Source organism: Electrophorus electricus, chromosome 15, assembly GCF_041902795.1.
Source record: "Electrophorus electricus isolate QZ-2024a chromosome 15, ASM4190279v1, whole genome shotgun sequence".
Taxonomy (NCBI): Eukaryota; Metazoa; Chordata; class Actinopteri; order Gymnotiformes; family Gymnotidae; genus Electrophorus; species Electrophorus electricus.
In genome coordinates, this window is record NC_137511.1 from 7,840,958 (window position 1) to 7,853,902 (window position 12,945).

Here is a 12,945-nt window from a genome sequence, read left to right on the forward strand (position 1 = left end):
CTGGTATGGAGAGGGCAGAAAAGTGTACGCTGAACTTATCAGAAGCACTTGGAGCACTTCCTGCTAGTCCGATTTGGCAGCCCTGATCTTTAAGATGATGATTAAAAATAAACACTGCAGTGTGGTCTACTGGAGGAAGGGTTGGCAGTTCTTTATCGGTGCGCTTATAGCGCCATCTGCTGGTATACTTGGTAACACTCGCATGTGTAAGTTGTATTGTTTTTACGTACACTTCAAGCTCCAAAATCTAGCATATAAAAATCTAGTGTTTATCTTGGCGAAGATGTGTTAGAATTCACATTTGTTTTTGCTCACGTTACTTTTTTAAACCATCTGTACATGCTTAGCTTGAGTATTCTGTGAATATACAAAGTTTTGCATTTACATATGGCGTATTTATTGCAAATTCAATTTGGAGCAAAGACATTTTTCCCAGTAAATGGGTTAGCCAGTACGTAAACATTCTATATGTGCATATGCATTACCAAAAGCTTCAGTATTTAGTATCAGTATTCATATTCAGTACATCCCATTGCTGTAAATGATTTGTCCCAAGGTCACTGGTTCCTCATTAATATTGTGGCTGTAATGCTGGACTTAGGTTCCCATCCTAACACGAGTGCAGTTTTTCTTTCTGCTTTAGTTGGAATACACACCAATTAAAACCTCTGTGTAATATACATAGTCAGGAAACAAAATGCTTAAAGACCCCAGGTTTAATTCCTCAAATGCCATGTGTTGAGTTCTCTTTTGAATCCCGGACATGTATTGTTTATTTGTAATGGGTGAATTATTATTCCTTATTTTCTGCATTTTATAAGTGAAGTGCAGATTTCTGCTCCTTGCTTCCTATTCAGGCTTGTAAAATGGCAACAAAAAAGAGGAGGTTAATTTCATTTTTACATGTTAATGGTTACTTGAAGATTCAAATCTGCAGTTTTTTAAGTAAAGAGGATATCAAATTCTACCCAATAGAGAGACACACTCCCTCTCCATCTCTCATGTCTCAGTCTGGGCACCTCCTTCCTGGTCCACTCCCTTATGCCTTTGTTTCACTCTCACTTTTTGTAGCTCTCTCTTTAAAGGTGTGAACAGTCAACAGTTCAGTGTGTAAACGGAGCCGCAGGCCTTTCACACCCCCCTCTCAAAATCCCTCTTTCAAATTCAGTATGAGATTCTCCTCATCTAACACTGCCTGCACCCATTCTCACCTACCTTTTTATTCTTTTTTTGGTTATTCCTGTAGATTAGAAGCTGTTCACACATTATGTTAATACTCAATAGCAAATTAAGCAGGTTTTCCTATGCACAGCATGGTCACTTTGCTGTTCCCTGCAGGCAGTCTACCTGAAGATGTGAGAACATTTTAAAATCAAGGTAGTTCAATGGTATGTTCTGAAATGCAGTGTTCACTAATAATTGCATAAGAAATAAATGCTTCTGTATTTATTCATATTAAAATCATTAAATACTAATCAGTAACGGTGATTACTAATGATGCTATTAAGTCTTTTAAACATTTACTTGACCTCAAAAACAGAACATTTTGGCACTTATAATTGTGAACACTAGAGGGCAGCATTCACTTATTCCACCCATTGACACCACAGTGACAGCACATACCAGACATGATAAAACTCCCCATAACGAGGAATACCCCTGCGACAGAGGAATATCTATTGATATAACACATTTTATCACATTTAAAAACGGGTTATATAAAATCCAAATATTTTTATAATTGTAAATATTGTTGCATATTTACCTTAAGTTCTTTTCTATAAGCTTTATTATGTTTTAAATAGGCAAAGCTAAGATAATTTCTTAGTCGATAAGACTTAGTCGGCATTAATTTTCTCAGCATTTACAGTTGACTAAGATTTATTTGTCTTTATTGACAATATCAGTGAGTGAGTTCTGAGTGTATTGAATATATTGTATGCTGTATAAAGAAGAGCTGATATGCATTACATATAAAAACAAACAAACAAGTACATTAAAATTTAAACAGACCGTTAAACAGAACATTCCAGCTTGTTCACTTGGTGCATTGCTTGTATGTTTAGCCTTGCTTTTACTCAGAAAACGGGAAAGGTGTGGGTGTAGCCTATAGACACTGGACTCAAAGCTTGAACAGACTGGCGCCTGAGCGAAATTACCAACAATTACGACAATTGCTATCAATCCGGTTATGTCTGCGCGTGTCGCTCCTAGCGGGATCGCGAGGCCTTACCCTTTGACACCGAATCGATTGCCGTCTATCAGTAGGCAAAGGGAAATTAGGCCTAAGCGTCGCCTTGTCTGTCTGCTGTTTTTAACAACTGGTCATCAAAAGTCCCTTACATGTACCCACAGCTATCAGAAGGAGGCTATGATTACATCTCCAGAACAGCATACCACAAACGTATTGTATTTGTGCCACGGTGTTCATTTTGTTCACATATTTGCTTAAGGAGTTTACGTTTTAGGCAGCGCTTTATTGACATTCAGACTAATAAAGTGATAGGAGATGCAGGTCTAGGGCCGTTTCAACTTGTAATCCTGTTTTTCCCTAAACAAAGCAGACGTTGGATGAGAAAATTCCCCTAGTTAGTTGGGAAAACCATTGCAATCGCATTATTAACATAGTCCTCCTAAACACAGCACCCTTGAAAATGTGATCCTATAAACGTTCTACGATATTCTCATTATTTATTTTGGTCATTGTTATTTTTGGTTATTAAATGCTGTTTTGATATGGCCACAATTTTTTTTTTCATAAAAAATCGACTTTCTCCTGTAGTTAACAGTGAGAGGGCCTATTCCCTTACATTTTAACATCGTGCTCCTCCATGCTCCCCTAACAAAATGATAAACACACGAACAGCATGCTCGGGCTGTTGAGATATCGATCGGAGTGGTGTGTGTGTTTGCATGGGATTGTCTTGGGGGTAATTGAGTGTCACTGTCTGTCTGCGTCGTCTCTCTGGCGCCATGTGCCTCTTTGGATTGCTAATTTATCTAACCGCTTAGTCCGAGTCCCTACATTCAGCCTATGAGGTTTTTTCCCCCTGCGACCTCCAGCACCCTCAGGAACACGCTTTTTAAAACTTCTAAACCCCAAATATGATTGCCAAGCACTGATCCATAAAACCGCGTTTAGCTAGCTAGTTTTGCACGATTGGTGAATACTCAAACATCACTAGCCAATAAAAAAGTTGGAACACACACAATTTCGCTGATAGCAGTACTACATGAAAAGGGGGAATATATTCTTAGTCTATTGTATTTGAGGTTATCTATAAACTGGATCATGGTGTCAGTCTAGTCTAGTCTTACTAGCAAAAATAAACTGTGGTTTAAATTTCTGAAACATATAAAATATACTCTGGATTTATTTTCTTTTAATGGTTTACATTCTCCAATCTTAATTGCAGCCTGAAACCCAACGAAGGCGAAATGATTAATTGCATGACCGCCGTGTGAACCAATCCGAACGCCAATCGCCGTACGTATGTAAATAAAATGACCAACCGATCCAATGAATGTCTCGGAGGGCGTGGCTCATCCTCGGTCCCCAAAACCGGCACGACGCTTGGACGCCTGTGAGTGTGTCCAGAGCAAGCGGTTGTGTGGTTGTGGACGTGAAAGTATTCTGTTGGATTATACCTGAATCTTTTTTTACTTTTACGTTTCGAATATGTTCGTCGCGTTATTAAAGCGTATCACAGGAAATTGCTTTGTACTGTAAACGCGTACTCTTAAGTTTGTTTCCCCGGAATCGCCGATACATGTTAGGTTTTCCTTGCTGTCTAAGGGACAGGAGTGTTTGAATCTCCTGCTTTTGGATACTATGTAGCCTACGGATATATGGGAATGCAGCTACCTATATAAAACACATGTTAGCGCGTCTTTGCGATAGACATATTGGAGGGTCTTGCCACAGGTTTAAAAGACTGGCAACAGTAGTCGTAAATGGATCGCCATTCCAGTTTTGTTTCGCTTTGGTTTCAGTTGGAACTTTGTGCGATGGCCATTCTCCTTACAAAAGGTACTGCACTTATTTCATATACTATTCGCCTAATTGTAAATTACAGCAGTGTGCCTTGGGTACACCTATGCGTAAATGGTGTCAAACTTCAGGTTAGGCGAAAACACGTTGTTTGGTACGTAAAATAGATTATTTGGCTGACAAACGTCTGATTTGGTTGGCCTCATACAATTTCACATCCTCGTCCAGTGAAAGTTCATGCAACAGTAACACACCCCTAACCTTGGTGTATTTTCTTTTTTTTGGTACGTGGCAAAAGTCTTCCCTTTATATCAATGGGCTAGCAGCCTATAGTGCCTAGACTACCACTACGGTAGACCGCCAGTACGGTGTTGTACCTGCTCCTCCAGCACTTCCCAAATGTTTCACTTCAGCTTTAATTAACACGTATAAGTAAAATGTGTGAGATATGACGTTGAAGTGTAATGTTTTGTATAGCTTGTCCCATGCAGGCATGCGTGGCAACAAGAACAAACAGCGTAACAGTATCGCTGGGTTACACAGATAAACTGTAAGAGTAAGGGATTAAAGATCAGCGGAATGATGCGTTCTCTTCTAGGACATTCCTTATTCTGACATGTGATCGCGTGTGGAGGGATTAAGTGTATAGGCTCGAAGCGTCCGTTGCTGTTTTCTTGTCAGTGGTCCGCGCTAATAACATGCCATGTAACTCGAATCCCGGGTTTCAACACACGGCGTATAACACCACCCAACGGCAGTGTTTATTTGTGTTTGTGTCTCAAGTCTGTGCTTTGGCTTTGTGTTCCGTTCCATGTCAACACGCAGTAGCAATTAGTGTGTTGACATGCGTAGAGACCGCTGTGAAAAAAAAAAATTTATTGACAATGCATGGTATATTTCAGGTGCAAGAGACATGTAAAGGTTTATATGCCTTTTTGAAATACGTTGAGTAGGACAAGCTTGCTCTTTTATCTCTGATGTAAAAATATTTGGGTAGATTCTTAGGAGTAGAAACTCGTTCCTCTTGAACTCTATTATGTGTAAACGTGTGAACTGCAAGAGGAGTCCTACGCAGGACCTTTACAGGTTTCCACTTGGATTTAACGAACGTGCCTTCGGCAAACCATTATTTTTAAAGCTACACATTGTATTGTACTGAACTTGTACTGAACTTGTACTGAACTGAAAGAAAGTATTTGAACAGAAGGCTCAAAGCCGTGACACAAATCCCGTATTCTTAGTGGCTAAATATTTATTCCTACAAATTGTAAATAATGCCGATCTGTGGCTTCGATAGCTATGGCTCATAGCCTATAGTTTTGAGTCCAGTAAATTAATTCTAACAAAAAATAAATTATTCCTTTCAGATTAGTAATATATAAACTACCACTGAGTCTTACTACTAGTGTAAAAACTAAATGTAACGTAAAGACTATGTCCATAAGCGGTCCATAAGATATATAGTTTTTAACGGGTCTCGGTCTGGTTTGCGACATTTGGATTAGATAATTCTGTAATGAAACACAAATTCTGCTTTTGGACATCGCTTTGGCGTTCCCACACTACCTGGATTGCAGAGAGGACAACTTGTGTTTTCACATGGGATGACGCTGGTTGGACATTGATTGACGTTTGCCCATTTAGCAAAATGCATTATGAGGAATAAAATAAACATTTGCATTTCATACAATGAAAATTAAGCAGCACTGTACTGCAAATGTAATGGCGTGGAAATTGACTGCTTGTTGTCCGGGGCTGCAACTGTTGTTGTGATGCTGAATGCATATCCATTTACTTCGTCTCATGTCTCGTTTACAGGAGAGATCAGATGCTACTGCGATGCACCGCACTGTGTTGCTACTGGATACATGTGCAAGTCAGAGCTTAATGCTTGTTTCACCAAGGTATTGGACCCACTTAATACGAACTCCCCGCTGACACATGGGTGCCTGGACCCGTTATTGAACTCGGTGGATGTGTGCACCAAGAAGAACTTGGACGTTTTAAAGGCAGGCCCTTCGCCTATTGTGTGCTGTAATGATGATATGTGTAACTACCGTGGACTGCATGACATTGCACACACTCGAAGTGACTCCACAGGTGAGAAAAGAAGAAAAAAATATCTGTATATAATTGTAAAATATGTCAAATGTGACTATTCAAAAATGAAATATTCGAAATCTATATTTTTTGTACATTCAGATGACAGTTTGTGGAACAGCATTAATATTTTAAAATTGTACTACATATATGTACTAGTGCTTGTTATAGTCCTTAAAACGGTTATGGTTATTGAAACATGAACGTAATGCCATTGATAATAATCCTTGTCATTGCTTATGACACTCACGCGCACACACACACACCCACACACACTCAAATGGGACTTTTACGGTTCCAATGTCTTTAGGCTGCTGTCTGATATTTAATGGGTTCCAGCATAATGTCAGTGAGTGTGTGGGTAGTAGGCCATTTACCTTTGAACACTTGGATACAGATCACATGCGTTTTTTGCATGTGGATCATGTGATTTCCCACTGCCCACTGTGCAGGAATGTGCCCATCACAGTATTTTTTTTACAGGGCACATTTTACACACAAAGTAGCACTAACAAAAAGCAAAAAGCTCCAAATAAAGACACTGGCAAAACTGAAATAAAATAAAAACAAATGAGCATGTTCATTTAGCTGCCTTGTTCACACAGATCTCCTAACAGTTTCCTAAAGTCCTAAACAGAAAGTGACCTTCACCCCCCCCCCCCCTCGTTCTTCTAGACCGGTACCAGCCGGACAGCCCGAACCAGAACCTGATCACTCGAGTCCAGGAGCTGGCCTCTGCCAAGGAGGTGTGGTTCCGGGCGGCGGTGATCGCCGTGCCCATCGCGGGAGGCCTGATACTGGTCCTTCTCATCATGCTGGCGCTACGTATGCTCCGCAGCGAGAACAAGCGCCTGCGGGCACAACGGCAGCAGATGCTGTCCCGCCTGCACTACAGCTTCCACGGGCACCACCACGCCAAGAAGGGCCACGTGGCCAAGCTGGACCTGGAGTGCATGGTGCCCGTCACAGGGCACGATAACTGCTGCCTGGGCTGCGAAAAGCTGCGGCAGGCCGAGCTGAGTGCGGGCGGTGGAGGAGGAGGAGGGGGGGGCGAGCGCTTCCTCTCGCTTGTGCACTGGGGGATGTACACAGGCCACGGAAAGCTGGAGTTTGTATGACTACTTCTCGGGACCGCTGCAACGGGACTGAGTTTGCCCTCCGACTGGACTCCGGAGATGAGGCCGAGGATACTGCTTATGCTTGAACTGCATAGCGTTTGGTTGTTGTTCTTATATTATTATTATTATTATTATTATTTGATCTTTGTATTTGTAATATTATTTTTTCCCCATGTAAATTGAGAGAGGTGAAAATAACACAAAATGTTTGCATTGTTTTTGTTTTTTCCTCAATGGAGCACTTTACTTGAATTCGAACTTGGACGGAGGTGGCGGCATGGCTGAACCATGCCTTCCTCCAAGCCCTGTCCTGTGGATCCGAGACTGACACTGAAAACTGAAGGATTCAGAATGCCTGTCTTATTTGCACATTTGTATAAAATGTTGAGATGAATTCCTTTTTTTTTTTTTCTCTCTCCCTTTTTTAAAAAGCGGAATTTAGAATTTCACTGACACCAGGGTATGAATATGGACTTTTATTTCAGTCGTATTCTATAAATAAAGGCTCAGTGTTGCCTGTAAAATGTTTAAACGTGCCTGGCTATACATTTATTATCCTGTTTATTATTCATATATATTAATGCATGTTTAACTGGACATTCGTGTGTGCGTTCATGCGCTTCTGTGTGCATGCTCTTATTCAGTAGCACATGCAGGAAAGTTAACACAAGGGCCTTGTTCAAATGTAGTGGCACTCCCTGTACTGCGTCATCTGTGACACCCCTCCAGAGGGGACCCATTACATCGTTTTCTCACTTGCTCTGGCTCTCCTTCACTCTGTAGCTTCAGCTTGAGGGAATTTTGCTGGAGGCAGAGTGAGTATTTATTTAATGTGTAACGGAATGGCAGTAAGCGGTAAGCTCGGGGAGCCCTTGGCCCACACTCAGCAAGCGCAGTAACACTCCTGTGTTCACTCAGCCTGGAGATTTCAGCTCACTGCAACACTGCTCCAAGAACTCTGATGCTTTTAGGGTGTTGGGATAGTGCAGTGGTAATTGTACTCTGGGAACTATAGCTGTCAAGTTGACCTAAAACTTTGTTCACATTCCTCTGTGAATTACACAGAGATGTCTGATAGCATATTCTTAAAGATCATATGAAGTCAAAATGAAAAGGAAAGTCATTTTTGCTTAATCATACTTACAAATGGTGGTACCAACAAACAGTGTGGTGCTCTCTCATATTCATATGTCATGGAACTGTCCTTACATTTTTGCCATGTTTATCAACAATTAATACAGATGTCACTCAAAAGGCACAAAACAACTCCTCATATATAAAACATATTGGGCCTAAACTATACAAGCACATGTCTTTGCCACAAAAAAGACATATAACACGAGTAAGCGGTTTGCGTTATTGGCAGAGTACATAAAAATAGATTGTAATTTTACTACATACTAACTTGACTTAGGGTATTGTTTTTTATTTAGGTATAAGGAACAAAGCTGATTCTGCAACTAAAAATTCATATGCTGTTGTATAATGGTAATTTTATTGTGGTGACATGAATTTATGTGCAAAACAGCATATTTCCAAATAAGACAGCTTTTTAAATTGTACCTGCTGAAAGTTAGAACTCAAACTCAACTCATCATTAACAGAAAATATTAAGGAATCCACTTTCATTCTAAGCTCAGTATGGTATTTGCAATATTGTCCTGATTTATTGTTCTTTTTTACACTAAGGTGACTCTACCCACATATAAAACCACACCCTAAAGCTTTAGGCTCTCAGTTATATGAATAGAACAACCTCACCTAATCTTGTTCTGACCCAACTTTAGCTAGTGCCCACACCTATTCAGGTCCTAGAAGATCTTTTTGGCTCATTTACTAGATGAGCGCTTCCTAGACTAAAATGGTTTTCAGTATATCAACCCGACTGACGTTTCATTCAACACACAAGTTCATCTGTGTGCTACAGCCCTGTCCTAAGTGCATGGTCAGCCTCTGCTTCCCTCATTTCAGGTGACCTTGCTGTAAGTCACGACCCCTGGAAGACGCCATTAGCAGGACTTCCACTTAACAGCCTCTAGCATTAGTGAGTATAGCTTCCCTCTGGGCTATTAGCGCTCGGCTAATGATAACAAAAGCCTGAGAGTTTAGACAAGCCAATGCCTCAGCTGAACCCCAGTGTATGTAAAAAAAAATAAACCCACATACAAAACCTTTAATGACTTTATGTTCATAATTGGCTCTTTTATCATTTGCATCCTGAAATGTTTTAGTTTTGTATGATTGATTTTAATCGATTTAAATGTGTGGGTATGTGTGGACAAATTACTTATAGTGGTCTTTACACACACACACACACACACACACACACACACACACACACACACACACACACACACACACACACACACACACACACACACACACATCTTAAGAAATCACACATTACGTGCTGGTAAAACTTTGTCAAGTCTTATGAACATAAACATCATATTACTATATTATTACTATTATTACTATTATTACATATTACTAATATTATTATCATGTGACAGGAAGTACATGATTTTATATCTGTGTAGCATTCTTCAGACAATATCTTGTTTTGTATGTTGATATTAACTGTTAAATAATTCCATTTGAATTAGTCACATGTCCTCAGTCTTTTCCAGGCTGGTGTGAATAGAGCTGTTCAGCTTTCTGATGGTCTCTCTAAAGAGCATGTGCAATTTGCATTGCTCATTTTGCAGGCTCCTGGCCCACCAGTCTGCTTCTATTGACATGCAAATCTAACATGGGCACCGGCGGAGGCTCCTACAAAAGCCCAATTTGTTTTGATGTGACTTCAAACTGCCTTCTTTTTAATTCTGTAATCAAGTTTTATTGAGTCAGCCTGTGTCTCTCTGTTTCTCTCCTCTTGCTCTCTCCCCCTGGGCCTGTCAGGGGCCCCATGTCTTTCCTTTAGATGACTACATGACTGTTAGCACAAAGTTGGGTACATTCTCAATGTCTAAAAATGGATTTAATTATGTCAAGCATGTGTTTCATACAGATTTGTGGAACTCTTCCCAAATCACTTTACATAAGTTCTATGTTCACATATTTTTGTCTTCCTTTTTTCCTTTCTGGTACTCAGAAATGCAAACATCTTGCCACTACCTTATTTTCAGACAGTATATTAATGACAACTATTGTCTCTAAAACATTCTATGTATCAAGTACTTGCAAGATTTATGCACCCACACTGTCCTCTGACTTAATGACACTTTTTAATGCTCCCTTCAAAAGGATATGCTAAAAGAGGTTTCAGGACAGAGAGGAATTTAACCAACTGTTGACTTTCAGGACATAAAGTGCTCTATAATGTCAATATTTACAGCAAAGTTGTTTATAAGGGATATGCAATTTAATATTTGGTACTTTCTATGGAGCGGGGATCCAAACGTTTGATCTAGCCTAAGTACCCTGAGACCTCGCCTCCCATCTGGCCCACTTGGCATTGTTACCTTTTTGAAAATAAAGACATGCATCTGAAAGTAGCCGTTGCAATTTAATTTTGAAACCTAACAAATCTGGTCCCTGCCCCAGATGGTTATTTATTGGTTTTGCTAATGAAATAAACCCAGGCACTCCCAACAAACAAACACAATCCATCATTCCACAACAGCTATTTACATGGAACGCCCAAAGCAGAACACCGAGGGAACTCGTCTTGGAAACTTAAGTGACGGTCTTCTGACAAGTGTCCATTTAATGAACAGCATAAGTAAATATTTGCCTGAGTGGAAGAGACAAGTAAAGCAATGTGCTTTGTAGACAGCAAAACACCAACCGGAACCATGTCCTCATGCCCCTCTCCACTCCAAACATTTATGCTTACGTCAAGCTAACATTTAGATATAAATCAGCCCCAAAGCAAAATAATAATACCAGGAGTGTTTAAGAGACTAGCTGTAACTCCTACAAACCTTAATGTCAACCCCTTTAAATTGATATCTTATATTTTTATTTCGTTGGAGAAAATCTGAGCAGCTGGGTGCTGCAATGATAGTATTGCTATGCTATCAGTACTCTGGTGTCATGAAGTGAATGCAACACAAACCCTTTAAATGGAAAAGCATTGTTGTTTATGAATGTAGGAGTCAGGTCATACTCAGACTAAAATGTGTGGCTCCTAATGGTTGTGATATATAGCAATAATATCTTTCCCCATTTTTCCTGGTAAATCTGTAAATCATTTCCATTTTTAACTATTTTTAACTATTTTTCCATTTAAATTGTTCATTTTTCTAGGAATTCATATGTTGAAGGTCCATGAAAATACGCATAGCAGTTGAAGATATCTAGCTGCAGTTACACAAGTGTTTTAATTATCATATACCACCAAATCACCACCAATCAGTCTTTTCATGGGCAGTGGCTATTAAAATAAATATTACCTTATTCTGTAGCTCTCACCAGTAATTTTTAATTTAATTTGTAATTTTCTTGTGAGTACCCTCGCGTTCATGATGATTAAAGGGGAAGGCTAATAGCAATCGGCTTGGAATTGCTATGTCGCTGTGTGCTTTCAGAACTGCAGAAATGTATGTGTATATATTTATGCTTGACCACATAACAGCTTTCTCCTGGGTGCTCCCACCAAGTAAAGACTCTGTGATCTGTAGACTCATTGTGGCTTTGAGCACTTAAGAGGCTCCTCCATATGAGTAGACACTGTGATCCTTCCCCAGTGAACCCGTCCAAAGATGGCAGAACAATGTTGCACTCTTAAGTGCAAGCTTCAGCCACTGACCTCTGCTCACTAATACCCACTCCACTCAGCTGCTCTAATGGACTCAGGTTTATCTAAACCACCAAACAAGGCCAGGCCTGACCAGGAGGCTTTGGCATTTGTGATTGAGTTAGACTGATTGGTTGAAGTGGGTACGGAAGTGCAGATACAAGACACAGAGTTAGAATAAGGGCGATATGCCTCTCTGGTTTCTGTTGCCGATTACTATTGTGACTATTGTTGAATATGCATTTTCACTGACATTTTAAACTACACTCCCTTAAATTTGAATTAAATTACACTACTGTTAAAATTAGGTAATACTCATTTCTAAAGTACAGGCAATATATTCAGGACATGAACATGAACTTCAGAAAAATCTTTCTCTCAACCCCACCCACAACCTTGTTACATCTGAAATGGAAGTCTCATTTTATGGCTGATATAAAGACATTTTTGATGGACTTTGTTTAACATCAGGCACTTTCTGGGCACCAGTGACTAACTCACAAATTGCCAGCACTGGAAGTAAAATTACCTCATCATACCCATGTAGGAAGCCTCTACACATTTGGAGCCCAACCTTGCATCTTTATTGGCTCTTATGTCAGAATGTGGTCCTTGATCAGTTTAATTGAAAAACTGACATTGCAGTACAGATTTAAAAGGAAAAATATTATTCATTTTTTCAGTGTCAAGAAAAGCTAACTCATCTGAGTTTTCTGTGACAGGATTGGATGAAACTTAACATCAGGAAAAGGTGTGAGTGAAGGAGGACTGGGTGAGAGAAACGGGCAAAACCTATACAGGTTGCGTGCGTGCTTGAGACTAATAACGGATTTCACAAAAGCAGATTTGGCATCCGGCCCGAGAAGCCTCTTATCTTTTCCCCCCCTTCTTCTCCTCTCCTTTTTAAACTGTGACACACACCCTGGCTTGGCAGCCATAGCCCCAGGTCTCCTGCTGAGATATAATGTGTGTGTATTGTGAGTGCTAAGCCCATG

The 12,945-nt window shown here is 40.0% G+C and overlaps 1 protein-coding gene across 1 annotated transcript; it reads left to right on the forward strand.

The window, feature by feature from the left end:
- Positions 1 to 3,574: 3,574 nt before the first annotated feature.
- Positions 3,575 to 7,741, forward strand: bambia (BMP and activin membrane-bound inhibitor (Xenopus laevis) homolog a). Its single transcript, XM_027027885.3, has 3 exons — positions 3,575 to 4,030; positions 5,810 to 6,091; positions 6,767 to 7,741. Exons 1-3 carry the CDS (start codon positions 3,955 to 3,957, stop codon positions 7,207 to 7,209), a joined length of 801 nt encoding a protein of 266 aa, XP_026883686.2. The 5' UTR covers positions 3,575 to 3,954; the 3' UTR covers positions 7,210 to 7,741.
- The last annotated feature ends 5,204 nt before the right edge of the window (positions 7,742 to 12,945 follow it).

Bases quoted from the DNA above. Each gene is read 5' to 3' on its own strand.
- bambia (XM_027027885.3), top strand. From the start codon at position 3,955: ATGGATCGCCATTCCAGTTTTGTTTCGCTTTGGTTTCAGTTGGAACTT. The intron at 4,031-5,809 runs GTACTGCACTTA...TCTCGTTTACAG, and splicing joins GGCCATTCTCCTTACAAAAG to GAGAGATCAGATGCTACTGC. The intron at 6,092-6,766 runs GTGAGAAAAGAA...TCGTTCTTCTAG, and splicing joins CACTCGAAGTGACTCCACAG to ACCGGTACCAGCCGGACAGC.